Source organism: Falco biarmicus, chromosome 2 (assembly GCF_023638135.1).
Source record: "Falco biarmicus isolate bFalBia1 chromosome 2, bFalBia1.pri, whole genome shotgun sequence".
Taxonomy (NCBI): domain Eukaryota; kingdom Metazoa; phylum Chordata; class Aves; order Falconiformes; family Falconidae; genus Falco; species Falco biarmicus.
Genome location: NC_079289.1, coordinates 2813275 through 2834992, shown reverse-complemented (window position 1 = coordinate 2834992; position 21718 = coordinate 2813275). Strand labels below are relative to the sequence as shown.

Genomic DNA, 21718 nt, shown 5'->3' with positions numbered 1-21718 from the left:
CAGACCCTCCTGTGCGTCCCCCCTGCTCAAAAGGCGGTGTCAGGCCCCAGGGTGGACGGTGAGTGCAATGCATCCCCTGGGGACCTGCCAGAGGGGCTTCTGGCCAATGCCCACCTCTGGAAGCAGAGGCCACAATGTCCTCCGGCCTCTCCCCCATCCCACTTGCCGGGACGAGGTGGCGGGGCGGCCCTGTTATACCACCATGGTCTGCCCCAGCTGCGCCAGCACCTGGTCCCACCGCCGCTGCATCCAGGTAGGCGCCATCGCCCCGGTCCCTGACATGGTCAGCCTGGTGGTCACCCCGTCACCCAGCTCCGGGGAGCGAACGGGTCCCTCCCGCCACTGCTGATGCCGATGCCACCTCTGCCCTAGGGCCAGGCGCTGCGCTCGGGCCTGCACCACTTTCGGAGCCCTCTGTGCCGGGACATGACAGCCTTCCAGGCAGAGATGTTCCGCTTGGGCATCAAAATCCCCGACAGGTCGGTACCCTCCCGGCTGCCTCCCTTGCCCTCCACAATACTCCAGCTGATCCCCTCCAGCCCTCCTGGGTGCCGACGGGGTGTCCCCCACGTCCCCGGTGCTGAGTGCTCCCCTCTTCCCACAGGGATGCTGCCTGGGAGGAGGAGGGCTCTCTCCTCGACTTGGTGCTCTGGCAGAGCTCCTGCGACGCCGACCAGTGCCTGTGCCCTCTGGGCCGCGACCAGGCAGAGCAGGCGGGGTGAGTGCTGGTGGTCCTGGACCCCGCAGCCCCAGTGAGGACACGATGCCTTCGTCTCCTCTGACGGGCAGGGGTGGAGGTTCCCTGGGATGCTGAGCCAGGCATGGCGCAGGGTGCGTTCTGGCAGCTCAGCCCCGGCTGCCAGGACGGGAGCAGGGGAGAGCTGGGCTCGGCACAGTGCCGGGGCTGTCAGCCCACTGCTCGGGGACCTTTGGTGGCAGTGGGTACCGTTGCTCTCCCCAGACCCTGGAGAGTCCTGGTCTGCAGCTCCTGTGGCTCCCGTGGGACCCACCAGTGCTGCTCCGCCCTGGAAGATGCCACCGAGTCCTGGGAGTGCAGGGACTGCAGCGGCACGCACAGCGGTGAGGGGGGCAGCGGGGGGACAGGGTGCCCAGGGCGTGGTGGCTCCCACAGCCACTGGGGACTTGGGGACAGGCGCTGTGACGCGTGGAGGGAGGGAGCGTGGCAGGGGCTTGTTGTGCTCATCATCTCCCTGCCCCCTGCAGTGCCCGACATTGCAGCCGGACCAGACTCTTGTCCCCTGGCGCAGGGACCCTGGCACAGCGCTCCCAGTAAGATCACTGGCACAGGCTGCCCACTGGCATTGGCAGCCCCAGGTGAGATTCTAGTGTCACCCCATGGGGCTGTCTTGCGTGGCACTGGATCTGAACTTGGGCTGGGGAGGGCGAAGTACCGTGGGAGCTGCCTTGGGTCGAAGGACAACCCGCTCTGACGGAAGCAGCGATCCCATCGTGTTGGAAGGTCAAGGTGGTCCCTGTGGGTCCCTTCTTTCACATTGTGGCCCCAGCAGGGGCTTCAGAGACACCCAAGGTGATCGATAGCATTCTGTATTGCAGCACCAAAACTCCTGACTCTTCATTAACAGGCATATCGATATAGTTAAATTATTTCTGGGTTAGGTTATTAATTGGACATAGTTCAAAATATGTTTATATTTTCCTTTTTTGCAGCAATTAATATTTAGTTGAACTGAAGTAAGTTGAAGAGATCGCACTGGCAGCAACCTGGGTGGCCCTGGCCATGTCCCTGTCCCACCACCTGGCAACCCTTGGGGCAGTGCTCCAGTCGTTGCACCGCAAGCCGCCAACAACGGTGGGTACTCACATCACCCCCGGCTGGGTGCAGCTGCTGCTGGTGATGTGGGCAGAGGATGAGGCCCCGTGGGACAGGGTGTTGCTGGTAGCTGAGGCAGCAGGCGGTGGGGACGTCATCTGTGAGTGCAGGGAGAGAAACGGACAGCTCTGGTGAGACCCGAGGCTACAGTACAGGCCCTGGCCCCACCGGTGCTTGGGTTTGCCCAACGTTTTTGCCATCTCTCGTCTCGTCGCTTGTTTCATATTCCCTGGTGGTGGCCTCCCAGGAGAGCCCTGGCCCCACGTTTGAGTCTCAGAGTTGTTGGCGGTCTCCTGCTCCCAGCACGTCGGCACTGCCCTGGCACTGGGATGCTGCACAGGGCACGGTCACACTTGTTACGGTGCTGCAGAGCAGAAGGTGCAGCCCCAACCATCTGGGGACATGTTTCTTGAGCCCTGTCCAAGGCAAAGAGGCTGGGATACTGCTGCCAGCTGCGGAGGAGCCATGTTTGTAGCGCAGCTCCTGCTCCCCTGGGGATGCCAGCTCGTCCCTGAGCCCAGAAGGCCCATGGTGATGAGTAACGGATGTCCGTGCCCTCCCCTGCAGATGCACATCCAGGCTGAGCCAGGATGGAGCCACCATGGGACTGGGCGGATGGCTGTCTTGTGCTGGGTCTAGAGGAGGACATGGGGTCACAGCAGCATGGCATGCCCCCAAAACAGCTCCCAGCATTTGCCTATCCACACCCCGGTCCTGGGAGCCTAGAGAAGCATGCGAGTCCCTTTCTCAGCTCGGGCAGGGAGGGGGTGGCAGCCAACACGATTTGGGGTTGAGCTGTGAAAGATTTGAGGTTTCACCAAGAAGTTTTCTGAGAGTCGCTTTTTCTCCCTGGCAGGAGGAAACCCTCGCTCAACCACTGCAGATGGGGAATCACAGACGGAGACGTCTCCAGTCTCTGGTCATCACCTGAAGCACCAGGAAAGACCCAAAGAAGCAAATGGGGGATGCGTGCATGCATGTGTGTGTGTGTGCCATGGGCTCCCCAGTACTCCCACCAGTGGGAGATTTACTGGCCCAAGTTTGCCACAACTTCCAGGCATTTTCCCATCACTCTGATGGTGGCTAATGGCACGTCTAGGGGATGCCTGGGCAGGACGGCTTCGGCTGTGATTTTGAGAGCCGACACGTTCCTGGGCAAAACAATTGCAATGTGTGTGAGTATGAATCTGTTCAGTGGATAAAGACCTAATGTGGATCTTTAATACTATTATTGCTAACAATAAATATCACAGTGCTATGGAGCGATGTTTGTACTTGTTAGCTGGCAGCATGCTAGCCATAGTTCATGATCCTTAGGGTTAAAAAGTTGTTTCACCATGGTGATGTCTTCACAATAACAGTTCTTGGCATTTATGGTTATTCTCTTTTTTTTTTTTTTTTTTTTTTCTCCCCTCTTTTGGGCTTTCTTCCTTTAAAACCTGTCAAAGCTCCCCTTGTCCTGCAGCCCGACCCAGCGCTCTGCAGTACAAGGTGGGGCTCGGCTTGTGAGAGGACAGACACCTTTGGGGTTCTTCTCCCTGCCCCTGCAGAATTTGGGATGGCTGGCCTGTAGCAGGGGACAGAGCACCAGAGGGAGGAAACAAACATGCTGGCCCAGTGTCCCTTTGGAGGGGCCCCTACAGGCTGTGCTGGCTGCTTTCAGCTCAGGAAAAGTTTTTCCTCCTGGCTCCGTAGACCTGGATCTCAGAAACCTGGCAGCTCCATCCGCAGCGGGGTGCGTGGGCCACGGGCTGAGGCTGCCCAACATGGCCCGCAGCCAATGCCCAGCTGCAGCCAGCCGGTGCCAGTGGGCCCAGACATCAGGAGCAGCCGCTCAGGGACTGAAATACTGCAGAGAGACCCCCGGCTCAGCACAGCGGTGGCTAAGAAGATCTCCGGCTCCTACTGGTCTTAACTCTCATGGCATGAGGAGGGGCACGGGTCAGCATCTGCCACCCACAGCAGTCTTGTGGGGTGACATTGACGCTGGACGGGCAGGGATCGTCACAGCACTCTCCAAACTATCAAACTGCAACAAGGTCTATTGCCATCCCATACCAACACACTCTTCATGCCAGTCCCTCTGCTGCCTTCTCCTTGTCTCGCCTCAGCCAGAGCCCAAGCCCTCTCTCCCTCTCTCTGCTTCTTCCTCCTCTCTCTTCCTTGGCTGCGCTCTCTTCCCTGGCTCTCAACCACTTAACTTAACCAGCCACAGCTGCACCTTATCTACATCAGCCAGTCTGCTGCCGCTGCAGCCAGCCCACAGCTGTATATTATCAGTGCTAATTAACCCAGCTTCATGCCTCTACAGGGATCACTTGTGCTCAGGCAATTAAGGAAAGGATGGACTTTGGTGGGGCAGGTGGGTGGATAAAAAACACTGTAGTGCAGAGTGGGAACGTGCTGAGATCAGAAGACACTTGTTCCAGGTGGGGCAGGGGAGAGGAGAACCGGATACCCAGTGGTGAGGCACGACAGAGGTGGGAATGGGGAACGAGAACTGGGCAGCTCTGCCCAGCCTGGTCGTGCTGCACAGGAGAGCATGGTGAAAGGCCTTTGCTTTGCCCGTACTCCTTGGGATCCTCACAGCCGTTGCCCTCTGCACCCAGGGGACAGCAGGGACTGCCCTGGTGGGATGAGAGCTGGGGCAGCCTGGGGCGTGCAGGCAGGAGGCTCCTCCTCGAGGTGTCTGCACAGAGACCCTGCAGCTCAGGGTGTGTGATGGGGGCTCTTTGCTAGGCTTCAGCTCAGCCACTCCGGTGGCCTGGCACGGGGACTGCTCTCCAGACCGGCATTCCCATCAGCAGTTTTGGTGCTGGGATGCTGCCTGGCTTCTGCTCCAGCAGTAAAATCTCTGTGGATGTCTTGATGGTGAGGGGCGGCTGTGTTCTCACCTTGGCTTTCAGCTGGGGACTTCCCAGTTCCTTCCTTGGAGCTATTTCAAGGAGGTGTGAGAGGGGATATTTGGGGGGGACGGTGTGTGAGGGCTGTGCAGGGCTTGTGGGTGCAGGAAAGGAGGAAAACTCTGGGTGGGAAGCGAGGATGTGCATGTGTTGGGGGGTGCAGCTGAGGAGACTATCTGCATGCTGGGGAAACCCATGCACGTGACCTTACAGATTACCATCCACGTGCTGGGATGACTGCCGTGCTTCTGCTGTGTCTTTTGGGTGGCCACGTAAGGTACGGCTGAAAAAATATATAAATTTTTCTATGAATATAATTGCCTACAGATATTTAGTGAAGATTCTAAAAGAAGGTGAGACAAAAAAGTGTATTCTCCCAGCTATTCCTTGTCAATAATCTACATCTGCCAGAACTGGTGGCTGAACACCGAACACGCCACCTGCGAACCATCAGTTGGGCTTGCTACTCCCTTTTGTAATTATTTATGCTTTTGGCTTTCATAGGTGCCTGACACAATGCACCATTCATTATTGGCCTCCAAAAGAAGCTTCCAGATTTCAATATTCTGTTGCCTCTTGTGTCTTTATTCAGGAAACACGGTGGGCAGATGAGGATTTCCCTTCAGCCAGAGCTGCTGGCAATGGGCACTGTGCTCCGAGGGAGCTGTGGTGAGGTCCAGCCATGTTGGGAAGTGTTTGCTGCCTTCATCCTAGATGGGATCCCGGTGTGGAATTGGCTCAGCGTGGGCAATTCTTCCCTCCTGCTCTAGGCCCTGGTGCCGTGGGAGGGTCCAGCTGCACCCACATCTCCTCCAGACCGAAGGCATGCCAGCTGGCACTGCTGGGAGCCCCTTGGGAATGCCCTCCTGCACTGGCTGATGCTGCCTGCCCAGCCCAGATATTCACCACCCATGCAGCCACCGTGGTGGCCTCGGGTCCATCACCCTTGACCAGATCCTTGCAGCCTCCAGCCCACCCAGGCTGAAATCCTCTGGGTTTCTGCCCCCACCAGCCCGCAGGAGGCTATTCCAGACCTTGCATCACTGCTGCTCAGACTTTTTTTCCCCCCCTCATTTCCAGGTGAGATCAATTTGCACCCAATTTGAACTCATTCATTTTTGCTCCAGGGTCATCATCTAGCTGAACTGTGCTGTTTTCCCCATTACCCCTGCTTTTTTCTCCCATTTACCCCCCACCCTAGCTATAGACAGCAAAACGGGCTAAGCAGCACATCACTGCTTCTAGAGTTGGCTGCTGATTTCCCCCACTATTTTGGCAGGCTTTCTGTGATCCCACTGGGGCTTGGGTTATCCTCTCTGGTACCTGGGATGCTGAAATGGCAGGTGAAGTCCTGCCATTGCCCTCTGCAACAGCTCCAATGCTTGCCTTCAGCGAGTACAAGATCTTTTGCGCTAGGCACCCTGGAGAAATTGTTGCCCTCCTTTTGCAGCTGTATTGCACACCTCTAGCTCCTAGCAGACAAGATCCTGATATACCAAAAAGCCTCTTTTTTTAGTCTGCAGAGCATGGCCTCGTTCCACATACAGTTAAATTTAATCTCAGTTCAATTAATCCAGCCTCCAGCATCCCTTGGGTACTTCTGAGCAATACTCAGCCCTTTGTCTATGTTGGCGGCATCTCCTGTCTTCGCCTCTTCCTCCTCCAGAGCTTGCAAACGCGTTGCCAACCACACCTGCTCGACACACAGCCGGCGGAGCCGGCACAGAAGCATTTATTTTCCTAATTCGTAAATAACAACTGCTAAATATAAAATGTTCTTCACTCCCCCTTTCCAAAATGCCACGGCAAAATGCTCTCGCAGCCCCCGATCAGGTTCACGCCGGCAGGCAGCAGATGTGCCTCCATTAAACGGGGAACCTCGGAATAAATTTTGCATGGTTTTATAAATCCCTGCTGGTCCTAGGTGGGGGCGTGTGTTTTTTTTCCCATGCCGTCTGCATGAGCTGTCAGGCTGAGCGCTGGCCTCCCTCCGGGCTGCAGGGAAACAGTTTATTATTTGCAAATATCTCAAAGCTGTTTCTGAAAAGATGGAAAGGATTAGGGACATGTCTGGTAACAAAGCAGAGCAGCAGAGAGCTGTGGCTCACAACGTTCCCCGTGTGCATGACAGGGAAGGGAACAAGTGTTTTGGGGACAGTGTTTGTGCCATTTACTCCCCACCTGAGCTGGCTGGATGCTCCTGCACGGCAGCTGCTTGACTTAGCAGAGGGGATGAGGTCAGGCTGGTGAGAGCGTCTCCATCGCACCCCTCTTGCAGGGATGCTAGGCAGGATGGTCATATCGGGGGGGTAGAGATGAGCCACCCCTGTCCCGTGCAGGTCCAATTCCCCAGGTCTGGCAGGAACGAGGCAGCCGCAGGAACCGAGCCCTGGCTTTCTGTGTCATTGGGGTTTCTGAAGGCGTACCTGGAAGTCCTTGCAGTGTGCAGTGAGATGTGAGACAGCCAAAAGCTGGCTCCAAGACATTGTCTCTGGCTTTGTCTCCATGTGGGCAAAACACCTTGTCCTTATCTTTGTGGCTTCGACATCTGTTTTCCTGTCTGCTTGGTTTTATTAAGTACCAGTTCAGTCTCCCTGAGGGGATGCTGCCTTGAAGATGTGAGCCAGCAGGCTGAGTCCATGAGTTTGAAAACCACGAGTACCTTTGCTGTGATGGTATCTGGGTGAAGGAAATGTTGTGATCCTCCAGCTGCTGGGGAAGGATCCCTCTGAGGCCATTTTCAGCCTGTCACACGCTGCTTCCAGGGAGTGTGTGTGTGGGGGGGTGTACACGGATGCCAGGCAGCCCCCAGGAGCAGCTCGTGGGTCTTGTGCCCGGGCTGAGCCAGAGGGAGTCTTGGCTTGCGGGCTGGAAGCAGAGTTAAAATAGTTTGTGTGACAAGAGGCTGCCCCTGAGGGAAACTTTTCAAACAGTCTTTTGATTTCCCCATCTTCAGTTTCTCACAATCATATCCGTTTTTTCTTATTTTCCAGGTGAAGGCACGCGACTGCAGCGCCAGGTATGCTCTCCCCGTGTACAAACACGAAGAATCATCCTGTTTTCAGCTGCCTCGTGTTTAAGCCAAGCAGTCTGGCTCCTCAGCTCCAACTCCAAGACGATTTCCTTTCCAACCCACTTCTGCAGGTTTCCCCTGAACCCGCACCAGGTTTTCAAAGCACTTTGGGGCGTTTCCACCTGTGATGCTCTCACCCTGCCATGCACGCTCTGTAGAGCTGCCCTGCTGCACCCAAAGACTGGGACGCCGAGAGCCCAGGACTGCGACTTCCCCGGATCTCCTCACAAGGGTGCAACGCAGCAGTGGGTTTCAGGAGCTTGATCTTGGTGGAGGAGACAAGTTGTCTGCCTGGGGAAAATACGCAACTTTTGTCGTGGGTGATTTCAGATTCCTGGTAACCTTCACCCAGCAGCATGGCTTCTGTTAGGATCTGGACAGACCCTTAGTTCCAAACTATTTAATACTTTAAATCAATTAACAGATATGTTTTGAAATCTATTCACTCTGTAGTGTACTTACTCTGTGATTTGCTGATACATTTTTAATGACAATGTTACTGCAATTGAGAGTGTAATTGCAATATGAGACTGTTAGGCAATTGCTAAAGAAAACTCCTTCCAGAAGTTAATTGGCCATGATCTATTTTCCATTAAAACCAGGCTGATGCATTAATTTCTGTTACCAAGTTTTACAGCTTTGTAGACTGAGCTGTATATGAGATGTTTTTTTCTTTTTTTCTGTGTCCCTACGTGGGACCAGAACAAAATCAGCTCACCCCTAACAACCTGGGTCATCTCTCGGTGGCTTGAACACGGGCTGTGGCTGGTCGCTGCCCCCCAGCTCTGCCCTGAGGTCCATCCCTGTGCCCTGACACAGGTGGGAAGGGCTCCTGGTCTGCTCCAGCCTCTTGCTGCCCATACTGGGGGACCTGAACAGCAAGCACCCGGGGCCCTCACTAGCAGCACAGGGCTGCTTTTGAGGCACCACCAAAAATACTTGTGCCTGTCTGTGGAGTGGCAACAACGGAGGATTTCTGTCCTCACACCAGACCAACGCCACATGCCGTCGCTCCAGCTAATGACAACATTTATTGGAGATGCCATTGGTGCAACTCTCAAATGTTCATGATTTCTGAAAGCAAAAGGAGCCACCTATTTTAAACCGCCAAAGACAACAAGGTTCCTCACGCAGAGTGCGGCTAAGCTAAGCTCTCATTTAAAGCCTTTAACCATGTTCCCTGTAGCTCTGGTGAAATTTTGCCAGTGAAAATGGGCAAATTTTCCAAAATTTTGCCAATTTTACAGTGAATGCAGTGAAACATCCTCCCTGTGAGCCTTTCTGCTAATTTGAAGACACCTCTGAGCAGACACCAGCCCCAGTGAAAACGTTCAATACTGGATGCCCTGCCCAGCTACTGGGGACTGATTAGAGGCTGTAATGTAATTGTTTAATTAATTAACCCTGGCTGTTAATTAGGTACCACGCAGCCACTTGCTCACTCCCCACTCTCACTCACTCCCCCCTTACCCCAAGGGATGGGGAGGAGAGTTGGAAAGGAATGTAGAACTCAAGGGTTGAGTTAAGAACAATTTAATGAAGTGAAATAGAAAAAAAATGAATGAACAGTAATAACAATTATGACAATAACAGTTACAATGAAAAGGGGAAGGGGGAAAGAATAACATGCAGAGGGAAGGGGAGAAAGGAACGTGTGGTGCCCAACACAACTGGTCGCTGCCTGCTGACTGATGCCCAGCCAGGCCCCGAGCAATGACCTGCCTGCCCCAGCCAGCCCCCCAGGTAGATATACCAGGCATGACGTCCCATGGTATGGAATGCCTCTTGGCCTACTTTGGGTCAGCTGTCCTGGCTGTGTCCCCTCCCAATTCCTTGTGCCCCTCCAGCCTTTTCACTAACAAGGCCTGAGGAACTGAAAGTCTCACATCAAAGCCAAAACACAGCACTGCACTAGCTCCTAAGGTAAGTCCATCCTAGCTGAAACCGGGACACCCTACCTGCCCAACGGTGTGAATTGCATTTCTAGTTTCATGTCCAGCATGTCAGGACAGTTCTGAATGTCATCCTTCTCCCCATTGTACTTTCAGTCCTTCTGCAGTGTTCTCTCCGACAAATCAATAAGCAGTCTCCCCAGCCAGTTACCCGAGGCATGCTGGAGTTACACGGAAAATTTTAAATAGGCAGAATAATAAAAGATGTCAGTCTGGTACATTCACACAGAATACACTGATTAAACGCCAGATCTTTTAAACAAGATCAGATCTACGTCCCCAGAATGACATGACAACAACTACATTCAGACTCAAAGAAACTGCTGTTTCCTTAAAAGCTTATTAATGAAAACAGTGAGTAACTGCAGAAATAAGACAGCTTCCTTCAAATTCCTGCTTGCTTCATCTTTGACAATGAATAATTGATAACTTTTCTTCAAAAAAACCCCTTTTTCAATGAGTTTTGCCTTCACTTTATGGTAGTTTCATTTAGATCATTCTCCCTTTTCTTGTTTCTGAATATGTTATATGAAATGTGTCAAAAGCATAATTACAGTCAAGGCAGATTTAACTTTCTGTTTCTTCCCTGTCAGCAAGGCATGTTACCCCATCTAAAGGAAAAATTAGATTGCTTTGTCACAATTTGTTCCTAAGAAATTCACAGCCACAGCTGCTTATTTCCTTGATATGCCATGCGTGTTCCAAAAATGTTTGGTCCTTTTAAGGACATTTTTCAGGAAATAAATGTGAATCTGACTGGCTTCTAATTCCCTATCACTTCTTTACCCTTTCCCACCTTTCTAAAGTCAGGCCCTGGGGTTACCTGCTTCCAGTCTAGTTTTCATTCTTATTTATCTTCTGTTCATTCTCAAAGATACCTGCTGACAGCCTTTGGACTGCTCCTGCCCTCTCTCTAAGTACTCTTAAGTGGAATGTCACCCTGGCCTTAGGTGCCCTTGTAATTTACAGCCATCTGTTTTCTTAACTTTTTAACCCCCACCTCACACCCCCACCCACGGCTTCCTCTGATTTTTCCCTTTGCTGCTGCTGATGTTTTCCCCTGAAATTATTTCAGGGGAAAATAATTTATATTAAAAAAACCCTCATGCATGTTTATAGCATTTGTCTTTCAATATGCTTCGCTAGCATTTGAATAACAAAGTAACTTTTACATTAATCTATGTGTCTAACTAAAAGCAAATTGCTTTTTGCCTTTCCCTTCCTTTCTGTTTTTTCTTTATATGCTCTTGCTATTTCTTTCTGTAAATCTAATGGTTTGACCAAGCTCAAACACCCGTGTTTTTTTCTCATGCTAGGGATCACTGCAAAGGTGATGATTTGTGCATGATGACTTTTGGTGCCCTTCTTGCTTATTAATTCTATTGATGTGGTTTGAAAAAAAATGCTTTTTGTATTGCATCTTTAATGAACTACATAGTTTCCTGAAAAATATTCTTCTAGATGTTTTTCTCAAGAGATACCACTGTTTCAGTTTTACCAAGTCTACTTTGCTGAAGTTCAGTGCTTTCAACTACAAAAACCAGACAAACAAACAACAAAAGCAAATAAAAAACCCCTACAGAATAAAGATATTTTAAAAATTGTAATTGTGTTTAGTGGTGTTGCTTCTTTCCGTGAAATAATTACTATGGACACCATGGGAAATTTAATATTCCTGTACATGCCTATGGAGTTGTTTGGGCAAAGCCATAAGCCCTGGGTAAAAGTCAAGTATCACAGGGAAAAGAAAGGTATTTTGGGACAGTGCTGAGACCAAATAGTTTCTCTTCATCTTGCTACCAAATTCTGCCTCTCTACTGGCAGCTGCCTAACTCTGGCTCTCCATCACCTCCTGCATGCCACAGTCCTGGCTGCCACTGCAGCTCCACTCCTGGCAAACCTTGTGGGTCTCAGCCTGCCCAAGGCTGTGTGCATCATCCCTTCTGCACTGTTGGTCTCATCCTCAGCCCCAACAACATTCCCAAAATATTGCTCATCCAGTGACCTGGTTTGCAGCAGCCTTTTGCAGACCAACCACCCTCTCCTTTTCAACCCATTGGTTTGGGCACAATCTTCCTCAGCCTGTTCACATTTTCCTGGACAGCCTGTGTGTGCAGCTTCCACTTGCACTAAAGCCCACCATTTCTGGGATTAAAACCAATCAGATCTGGGAGGAATCACTGAAAATATTCAACCCTTAGAATTTGTTGTTCTGCAAACTCTCCAGTGACCATTCCTTCCCTTCAGAAAGCTGCATAAACAAAAGCACAACCTCCAACACAGCCGGATTTACTGACCTTCTCCTTCCACACTTGGAAAATGACCTGCAGAGCCAGGTTTTTCCAGATCTGCATTTTGGCAGTCCCAGGCAGATGGAGCAGCAGCAGCTCATTTGCAGTTGGAGGCGAGAGGGATGTCACCTGCCACACGCTGCTCCCACTGCACAGCCCTACTGCAGACATGTGCCCGGGGCAGGGGGACCAGCAGTGCTGGCTCCCCTGAACACTCACCCAGCCACACTGCTCAGAAGGCTGCAGATGTGCTCGTTTCCCTTTCGTCTTCCCCTCGCCCCAGCAAACCTTTCTTTGACATCTCCGCTGTGCTGGCATTTCCCTGAATATTTTGACATTTCAGGAGACAGCATGCAAAAGCAGCTCCCATTTTCCCAACCCACCATCCACCTCATTCTGATGCCTGCTTGCTGCCTGGCTGTCCCTCTGTAGACATGGTCTTACTACCTCGAATGGGGCTTTTTTTTTTATTATTATTTATTTTTATTTCTCCTTTCGATCTGAGCTTACTCTCAAAACACTGCCCCACTCAAGCCTGACAGCTGGCATAGGTGATTTCCAGGCTGGGATTTTCAAAGCCTGTTTGGTAGCTATGTTTAGGGTGCCCCAGTGTGGCGGAGTAGGGTAGACCCACCCTGACAGCACAAATTACTCAAACCTGTTTCTACAGACAGCAGCTTAGGGACCCCCACTACAGTGGGTCTCTCTGAAAGCTGCTCCCAATCCTCAGTCTCTCCTATAACCATCTCCTATAGCCATCTTGTCCCTCCAAGACCCCAGACCCCAAACCTCAGACCGCTGCTTTGGCCAGAAGTTCACTGGTGGATTGCACACACCTGCAAACGCATGTTCCTTTAATAATTCCTCAGTAATTCCCAATAATTCCTGCTGTCAGCCTTTCTGCTAAACATCCAATGATAAATCCTGTACAATTCCATAATTCTCTTGTTCAATCCTCAAATCCTTCTTCAGGCATGACACAAAAATCCTATACCTGTTCAGGCAATAATCCAGGAATTTATGTAGTGTCCTGGAGACAGTTTGTTCTGATTAATTGCTCTAGTTTCCAAATGGGGACAATGGCTGAACAATTCACCTCTGATGGTATTAGTAGATACAGAGGACTGAGCCTTCCTGGTTTTCCCCACATTGTCACCACTCTTCTGATCTCTGCCTGGCCTTTGTGGTCACTTGAGCAGACATTGTCAGCTATCCTTGGATGTGGACTCAGTCAGCAGAGACCCTAATGAATGACAGGGTATCATTAACATAGGATGATTTTCACCCAGAGGATGCTCAGTGGGAAGATGTGTGCATTTAAGATGTTGGCTTGGCCCTTGTCACACAGACACATCATACCAGGTCTTGCCCTACAGCTGTCACCTGTCCCAGTCTCATACAGGGATGCCTGGGCAAGAGGACCATGAAGACACACCCTTGCAGATGTGTTTAGTTTTTATGACATAGATGATGGGGTACAGCATGGGAAGGACTGGCATGAAGACGTTGGCCATGAAGACATGAATGAGAGGGCTGGCCATAGGCTGGCCATACCGGTGAACCATGGACAAGTCAACCATGGGGATGTACAGGCTCAGGGCTGCCAGGATAAGAGACACGCAGCTGCTCAAAGCTTGAGATGCTCCCTCTGGGACACAATGCTTAGAATGGCCCTGGCAATCAGTACCTATGACAAGAAGGTGAGGATGACGTCAAATGTCAGAAAGAGAATGGCTAAAGTGAAGCCTACCAGTTATTGTACATGATGTCTGCACACACCAGCTTGATCAGGTCCTGATGCAGACGGTAGGTGTGGGAGGGCACATGGGACTGGCAGATGGGCAATCCTTTTAATACCACAAATGGGGGACAGTTGGTAAGGCACAACTGCACAGGGCAGCCAGCCCAGTCCTGCCTGTTCTGGCACTGGTGAGGATGGAGAAGTCGGGTAGCAGATGGGCACATAACAATGAAAGGTCATGGCCAGGAGCACTGAGGGCTCCAAGAATGAGGATGAATGAATTAAAAAAGATTGAGCAGAACAAACATTAAGACTAATCTGCCAGGCATCAAACCAGAATACACTCATCACAGTTGGCATTGTAGGCAGAGACAAACCCAAACTGGTTTGGTGGTGGCCAGCATGGAGAGTAATTGGTACATGGGCTCATGAAGGCTCAGCTCTGTCCTGGTATCAAACAGGACTGTGATGTTCCCCAGAAGTGACACAACATGAATGAATGTGAAAAGACGAGAGCCAGATGCTGCCAGTTTCCAGCCCTCAGATGCCTGTAAGGATAAATGTGACTGGTGTGGAGACAGATTTCTTGAGAGACATGATGTACTAGAGATGACCTGCAGAGAAAAAGAAATAGTAAAGAAATCAAAGTAGCAAGTCTAAGAGGACATAGCAAACACATGTAAATGTGACAGATTTGAAGCCAAAACTGAAAGAACACAGATGCCAAATAGGGACATGGATTAGACACCACAAACTTCAGGTCCTGGGTAGCCCAGCAGATGGGTGTTCAGTTATCTTAAGGTAAGGTCACACACAGAAGATACACAGATAACTCATTTTGGGGTTCTCCTTCTCTGTATGTCATAAGCTGCAACATTGTAGTGTAGTTTTCAGAGAGAGTATGCTGCTTAATAATAATAAGCACATTATTATATATATGTATTATTATAATATATAATAATAAGCATAAGAATAAAATACTTCTGTGCATATTAAATATGGGAGATAAGAAAAATGCACCTGTGTCATATCACTATTTTACAAAAACCTTAGTTAAGTGATTAACACCAAAGAGCTCTTGCAGTTTTCTTGTTCTAAGTATTTGGACAAAGATTATCATCTTAGCAGTAGGTCTAGAGTTGGGTGAGAGAAGTTCCCTTTTACCCGTCAATCCGGTGGCACGGAGCAGCCCTTGGAGTCCCTGGGGAGCACCAGCAGCACCTCAGAGCTTCCTACCAGCACAGTTGACCCTTCCTTCATTCCCCCTGCTTTGGCCAGCACTTGCTGTAGAGCCAGGCAGATCAACAAGCATCTCTGTGCCAGCTGCCCAGGGTGCTGTACAAGGTCCTCTGGCAGAGGGCTCACAGGAGAGTTACTTTCCCCCTGTGGTTTGCATGTAGGATGTGAGAAGAAGGCTCCTTTGGTGGGAGGTCAGCCTCTCCAGCAACCTCTCTGACCAGGAGCCCTATAGACAAACGTCCACATGTAAAGCTGGTGGCATTCCTTGTCTCCAAGCTGCTCTTGGAGTGGAAAGGGCACTGCCAGCCATCTGGCATGCAGGTGCTTATGCATGGGTTGACGCTCAGGACTGGAAGCTTCTACTGTGCTGGGGCTCCTCATTTACAGCTCTGTGGGGTCTTGCTGTGCACTGGACTCCGAGCCTTGCTCTGCCTCTAGTCTCCAGCTAGAGAATATGGCTTATCTATGAAACATACAGAACAGTTTGTGTCCCAGAACATGGCTTTCTTCTACAAATAGAAGTTGGACTAGATAATCATTGTAGGTCCCTTCCAACTGAAACATTTTGTTCTATATTAGGAGGACAAAAAGAGATGTTATGGTCTTGTTATCAATTTGTTAATAAGTTAAGATTGATTGACTTTATTTGATTGATTAATTGATTTTATAAAATCATTTAATAAAATTAAAATATAGAAGGATAAGAAAAATTTTAAATGAAACTTATAGCTGCACAGTAAAAGCTGTTATGAGATCTTCTGTACATCCTGTACCAAGGCTAGAAGAAGGGGCTAGAGCCATTGTTAAAACTCAGGTGATAACTTTAGGGTTGAAAGGTTTCTTTGTGTTTGACCAGTCTTCTGTATGCAGAGGCGTATTGAAATGTCAGAATATGAGATTAATGGGAACTGGGGAGAGTCGACTGGAACAGCTTGTAGTTGCCTGCCCAGAAACCGTGAACTTTAGTAAAAGGTGATTCCGGCAGGGGGAGATCGCGACCACCCACTCATATACCACCTACCCAAATCGTACCCCAGACCCATTTCTAGACCTTTCTAAGCTCTGCTGCGCAGAATCGGATATAGGAGGAGAATATGTTAATGATTTATGGGAAATATCATGGTTATGCATGAATATTTAATGAACATGTATGAATAAGTTTTATATATGGAATCTGATTTTGGGACCTGGCGTGCGTTGATCGTGAGAGGACTCGCTCACGCACCCGGCCGTTAATAAAGAAGTGTCTGCTTATCTACATCACATTGGTGTCGATAAGTTCTTCATTCCGAGATTTCGGTAACAGTTTTGGCACCCCAGATGGGACCTCGCTGAAGGAGACCGGAGGAGTCGGGGACCTGATCGGTTCCAGCCGGCACCGAGGATTTCTCGGGGATACCCATCGATCCCCGATCCGTAAGGCTCTTGGCAACGTTCCCTGCATTTTTGGTAAGACACTTCTTTTTTTAATTGTAGTAAGTGGGTTGGAGTCCCACTAAAGTAAGTAAGTAAGTGCACTAGAGGAAGTGGGTAGGAGTCCCACTAAAATAAGTGTATGGGAAGGAGTGGGATGGAGTCCCACCAGTGGGTTGGAGTCCCACTGAGTAAGTCTGCCTGTCAGAGGCGGTGAAAGAGCTGCGCAGGGTAGGACTAGGAGTCTGCCCGTAAGACATAAGCGAAAGCTGTTGCAGGGTTGGACAAAAGTGTAGACAAGAGAAACTATATGCTATAGTGTTCTCTAAGGTAGTGCCTCTATACAAGAAGTTAGAAGAGGTTTTTGGGGGTTTTTTTGTTGTTTTGTGAGTTTGTGTATTAAGAAGAAAATGAAGAGGTATAATATTGTGTTATAGGTTTGTTTAAAGTAACTGTGGGAAAGTGTGAGTGTGGCTGTAAGGGTGAGACGTGTAATTGAGAACGAAAGCGAGTGTGGAGTGTGGATCCGCGGATCGGAGTGACAGAGTTGAATAATTGTGTATTGTACTGTGAGTAATTACACCATGGCAACTAAGTTAACTCGGTTGTTTAAAAGTAAAAGCATGGGTAATCTTGCTGTAAATGACAAAATCCCGAAAAATTCTTTGTTGGGATGTTTATTGGCACATTGGGGAAATTTACAGGATGATCTGCAAAAAAGCCAGATGATTGAGTATTGTAATAATTTGAGTACTGTAATAATTGGTGGCCTTTGTATATATTGGATGATGAGGAAAAGTGGCCCACGAATGGGACACTGAATTATAACACTATTTTGCAGTTAATGCTGTATTGTAAAAGAGAAGGGAAATGGAATAAAATGCCAGATGTGGATTTGTTTTTTTACTTAAGACAAAGAAAGGATTGGCAGGATGAATGTAAGCTAATTATTAGAGATAATTTGGTAATGGCTATAACTTGCGATAATAAGAAAGTGGAAAAAAATGTTGTTCAAATTGTGAGATTGGGAGTGGATACAGGAGCGACATTTTTTTATTAAATACCTGTAAAGGAAAAATTGGAACAAAAACAGGCCATTCCTGCAACCCCTGGATTTGAAATTTGGAAATAAGATAATTACACATGAATGTTTGTATGTACCAGTATGTCCGATACCCTTCTTAGGAAGAGATTTGTTACCCAAATTAAATGCACAGATTGTTTTTGACGAAGGAGAACTTTTCTTGAAAATATCTGAGTCAAAACCAGGAGAAATCCTGATGAGATAAGAAAAAGTAAAGGAACAAGAAATTCCACCGGAGGTGGATTTGGCAGTGATCCCTACTGTATGGGAAACAAATATTCCTGGTAAATCGAAACTAGCAGAACCTGTTAAAATAGATTTGAAGGAAGGCGCAGGAACAGTGAGAATTAAACAATATCCAATCAAACCAGAAGTGAGACAGGAACTGAAGAAATTGATTGATAAATTTTCGGAGTATAAAATTTTGGAAGAATGTGAATCTGAGTATAATACTCCTATTTTACCAGACAGAAAACCCTCGGGTGAATAGAGACTGGTACAAGACTTGAGAGCAGTAAATCAGATAGTTAAGGATATTTATCCTGTAGTAGCAAACCCTTATACACTGTTAACAGCATTGAGGGAGAATTATCAGTGGTTTACAGTGCTTGATTTAAAAGATGTTTTCTTTTGTATACCTTTGGAAAAGGAAAGCAGAAAACTGTTTGCTTTTGAGTGGGAAAATCCTCAAACTGGGCGAAAGATGCAGTTGACATGGACTAGATTACCCCAAGGATTTAAAAACAGTCCAACTATTTTTGGAAATCATTTAGCAAAGGAACTTGAAATCTGGAAACAGGATAAACCAAGACCTGGGCATTTATTTTTACAATATGTGGATGATATATTGATTGCTACAGAAGAAAGATTTATTTGTATACAGGTGACTATTGACCTTTTGAATTTCCTGGGACTAAATGGGTATAAGGTATCCAGGAAGAAAGCCCAAATAGCCTGCCAGGCTGTGATATATCTCGGCTTTGAGATTTCAAAAGGACAACAACAATGAGGAAAAAATCGCAAAGAAGCTATTTGTGGTGTACCTGAGCCGAGAAATATTCATGAACTCGGAGCATTTTTGGGCATGACTGGGTGGTGTCGCCTTTGGATCATGAACTATGGGCTAATAGCTAAACCGCTGTGCGAGGCCCAAAAGAACTCTCCCTTTGTATGGGGCCCACAACAACAAAAGGCTTTTGTAGAGTTGAAACGTGCCCTAATGTCTGCACCTGCCTTGGGACTGCCGGATCTAACCAAAGATTTCCAGCTGTTTGTACATGAAAGACAACACCTTGCACTGGGCGTGTTAACCCAGAGGACAGGAAGCTGGAAACGACCAGTCGGATATTTCTCTAAACAACTGGACACAGTGAGTAAAGGGTGGCCAAACTGCCTTCGAGCAGTGGCCGCAACAGTGATGCTCATACAAGAAGCTCGGAAATTGACTTTGGGAAGAACAATAACAGTCTATGTTCCACACATGGTGATAACTGTCCTAGAACAGAAGGGGGGACATTGGCTGTCCCCCAGCCGAATGATGAAATACCAGGTGGTATTGACTGAACAGGATGATGTGATTCTAAAGACAGCTAACCTGGTAAATCCTGCAGTGTTTTTAAGTTCCGTACAGGAAGAAGGACGACTGGAACATGATTGCTTGGCTACCATCGAGTATGTTTATTCCAGTCGTGAAGATCTGAAGGATGTGCCATTGGAGCGACCAGACTGGGAATTGTATACTGATGGAAGCAGCTTTATGGAACAAGGAGTTTGATCCGCCAGATACGCGGTAACAACAGAGGCTACAGTTATAGAAGCAGGAGCATTGGCGAGTACCACATCAGCCCAAAAGGCAGAACTCATCGCTTTAATTCGAGCCTTAGAGGTAAGCAAAGACAAGAGAGTAAATATCTGGACTGATTCAAAATATGCCTTTGGGGTAGTGCACGTCCATGGAGCTTTGTGGAAAGAGAGGGGGTTATTGTCCTCTCAAGGATCAAACATTAAGCATCAAACAGAAATTTTACGATTATTGCAAGCAGTTCAAAAGCCAGATCAAGTAGCAATCATGCACTGTAAGGCACACCAGACTGGGAATACAAAAATAATAGCTGGGAATAATTTAGCCGATAGAACAGCAAAAAAGGTAGCAAAGAAACAAGCATTGCAAATGGCAATAATTCCTTCTAAAACAGTAACCCTTCCTAGGGAAAAACCGAGATATTCAGAGGAAGATGACAAATTGGGTCAGTTATTAAATGCTAAGAAAAACTTAGCAGGATGGTGGGTAACTCCTAACGGACAAGTAGTAATTCCACCTCTTTTGATGAGAGAGATAATTCAAACGAGACATCAAGAATGTCACTGGGGGGCAGAAGCCTTAGTAACATCTTTATGAAAACAAGTAATATCAGTTAAAATGTTGGGAATAGCTAAAATGGTAACTGCAAAGTGTGAGGTATGTTTGAAAAATAATCCATCGATTAAGAAAAAGGTTCAAATGGGTAGGCTGAAGTCTGGTACAGAACCTGGAGATTATTGGCAAGCAGATTTTTCAGAGTTGCCTAGATACAATGGGTACCGGTACATCCTGGTAAGGGTTGATACTTTTACAGGATGGCCAGAAGCCCTTCCCTGTCACACCACACAAGCAAAAGAGGTTGTAAAGTGGTTATTACAAGAAGTAATTCCGAGATTTGGAGTTCCTATTGGAATTCCCTCTGACAGAGGTCCACACTTTGTTGCTGAAGTAGTACAAAGTGTTAGCAAAGCATTGGGTATCAATTGGGATTTACATGCGTCTTGGAGGCCACAATCTAGTGGGAAAGTGGAAAGGATGAATCAAACTTTGAAACGACAAATAAGTAAAATTTGTCAAGAAACCAGTTTAAAGTGGTCTCAGGCACTTCCATTGGCGTTATTATGAATCAGGGTACAGCCAAAGAGTGGAACCTCAGTCAGTCCTTAAGAATTATTATATGGAAAACCATATGAGTCTCTAGAACCAAATCTAAACATACATGTAAAAGGAAAACAAGGTGTGTATAACTATTTGCTTTTTCTAAGGAAAACTTTGGCTGCGATTTGGTGTGCAGTAATTTGGAATAGACCTTTATTCCAGGAAAATTCAGTGCATGATTTCCAACCAGGAGACTATGTCTATGTGAAGACTCGGACCTCCAAACCTTTGCAGGAGCACTGGAGAGGACCTTTCCAGATACTGCTAACCACTTTTACAGCTATCAAAATTGCAGAATCGGATGCCTGGATACATTATACTCGAGTGAAGAAAGCACCGTGAAGAAAGCACCTACTCCGTGGAAGATTGTGAATCATGACCCAGAGACTTTAAAATTGACTTTGAAACATGTCTAATTTTTCATATCAGGTTATGATTGTTCTTTGGATTTTATTTTGGTCAGTAGTGTTGGTGGGATCATGGGCTGACTTGGTGGACAGGAACAAAAGACAAATAGAAACAGAACAAGTGATTGACATTCCCAAACAAGTGGCTGAGGAAAATTTGTTGGTAGGATTGATTAAAGCATTTGCCAATTTATAAAATGTCACGCAGATCACTGCTTGTTTGCCAATACCGAGGGCAGTAGGTGAATCTATTCCATGAGGAATTTTAACCATGAATCTGACCAATCTGGAATATAAAAATGAGACGACCTATTGTGAACAAAGGCCAGTAACTCAATGGTATGAACAAGTAAAGGTTATTAGAAAACAGTGGAAGTCACCAGGTAAAGAAACAGATTGTAAAAAAAAAAACAAAAAAACCCCAAAAACCAAAAAACAAACCACCAAACTATTGAATTATGATTTTATAACAGGATCCCGACCTAGTGCCATAGCTTGAGTTCTTCCTGGGGGTCCAAATCCCCAGTTAGGATGGTGTTCTTATGATGAACAACTTAAAACCAATGTGAGCAGAGGTATCATGAAATGGAAGTGTAACAAAACTGGCCAAGGTACCCAATTAGTAGAACAATGGGACTCTATATGGTCTATGTCCATATTTTCCCATTTTCAGTATATGGCAAGAACTTCTTGGTGTTTTACCTGGGATGGAAAAGTTTGTTTCAGTATTACCCTGGGTCAATGATAGGTCAATTTCATCAGGAGAGAAGGAAAATAAAGTAGTGCCATGGTGGAAATGTGAAA

At 47.9% G+C, this 21718-nt stretch overlaps 1 protein-coding gene and 1 pseudogene across 1 annotated transcript; one reads left to right on the top strand and one right to left on the bottom strand.

Annotated features, from left to right (window-relative positions):
* The first annotated feature begins 106 nt into the window (after positions 1-106).
* On the top strand, positions 107-1451 carry LOC130144280 (G2/M phase-specific E3 ubiquitin-protein ligase-like). The gene is made up of 4 exons (XM_056327695.1): positions 107-253; positions 373-479; positions 605-718; positions 962-1451. Exons 1-4 carry the CDS (start codon positions 107-109, stop codon positions 1449-1451), a joined length of 858 nt encoding a protein of 285 aa, XP_056183670.1.
* Positions 1452-13465: 12014 nt separating this feature from the next.
* LOC130144279 (olfactory receptor 51Q1-like) lies at positions 13466-14409 on the bottom strand (annotated as a pseudogene).
* Between the last annotated feature and the right edge of the window lie 7309 nt (positions 14410-21718).

Coding starts and splice junctions, on each gene's coding strand:
- LOC130144280 (XM_056327695.1), top strand. CDS start 107: ATGCCCACCTCTGGAAGCAGAGGCCACAATGTCCTCCGGCCTCTCCCC. Junction 480..604: donor GGCATCAAAATCCCCGACAG/GTCGGTACCCTC, acceptor CTCTTCCCACAG/GGATGCTGCCTGGGAGGAGG. Junction 719..961: donor GACCAGGCAGAGCAGGCGGG/GTGAGTGCTGGT, acceptor TGCTCTCCCCAG/ACCCTGGAGAGTCCTGGTCT.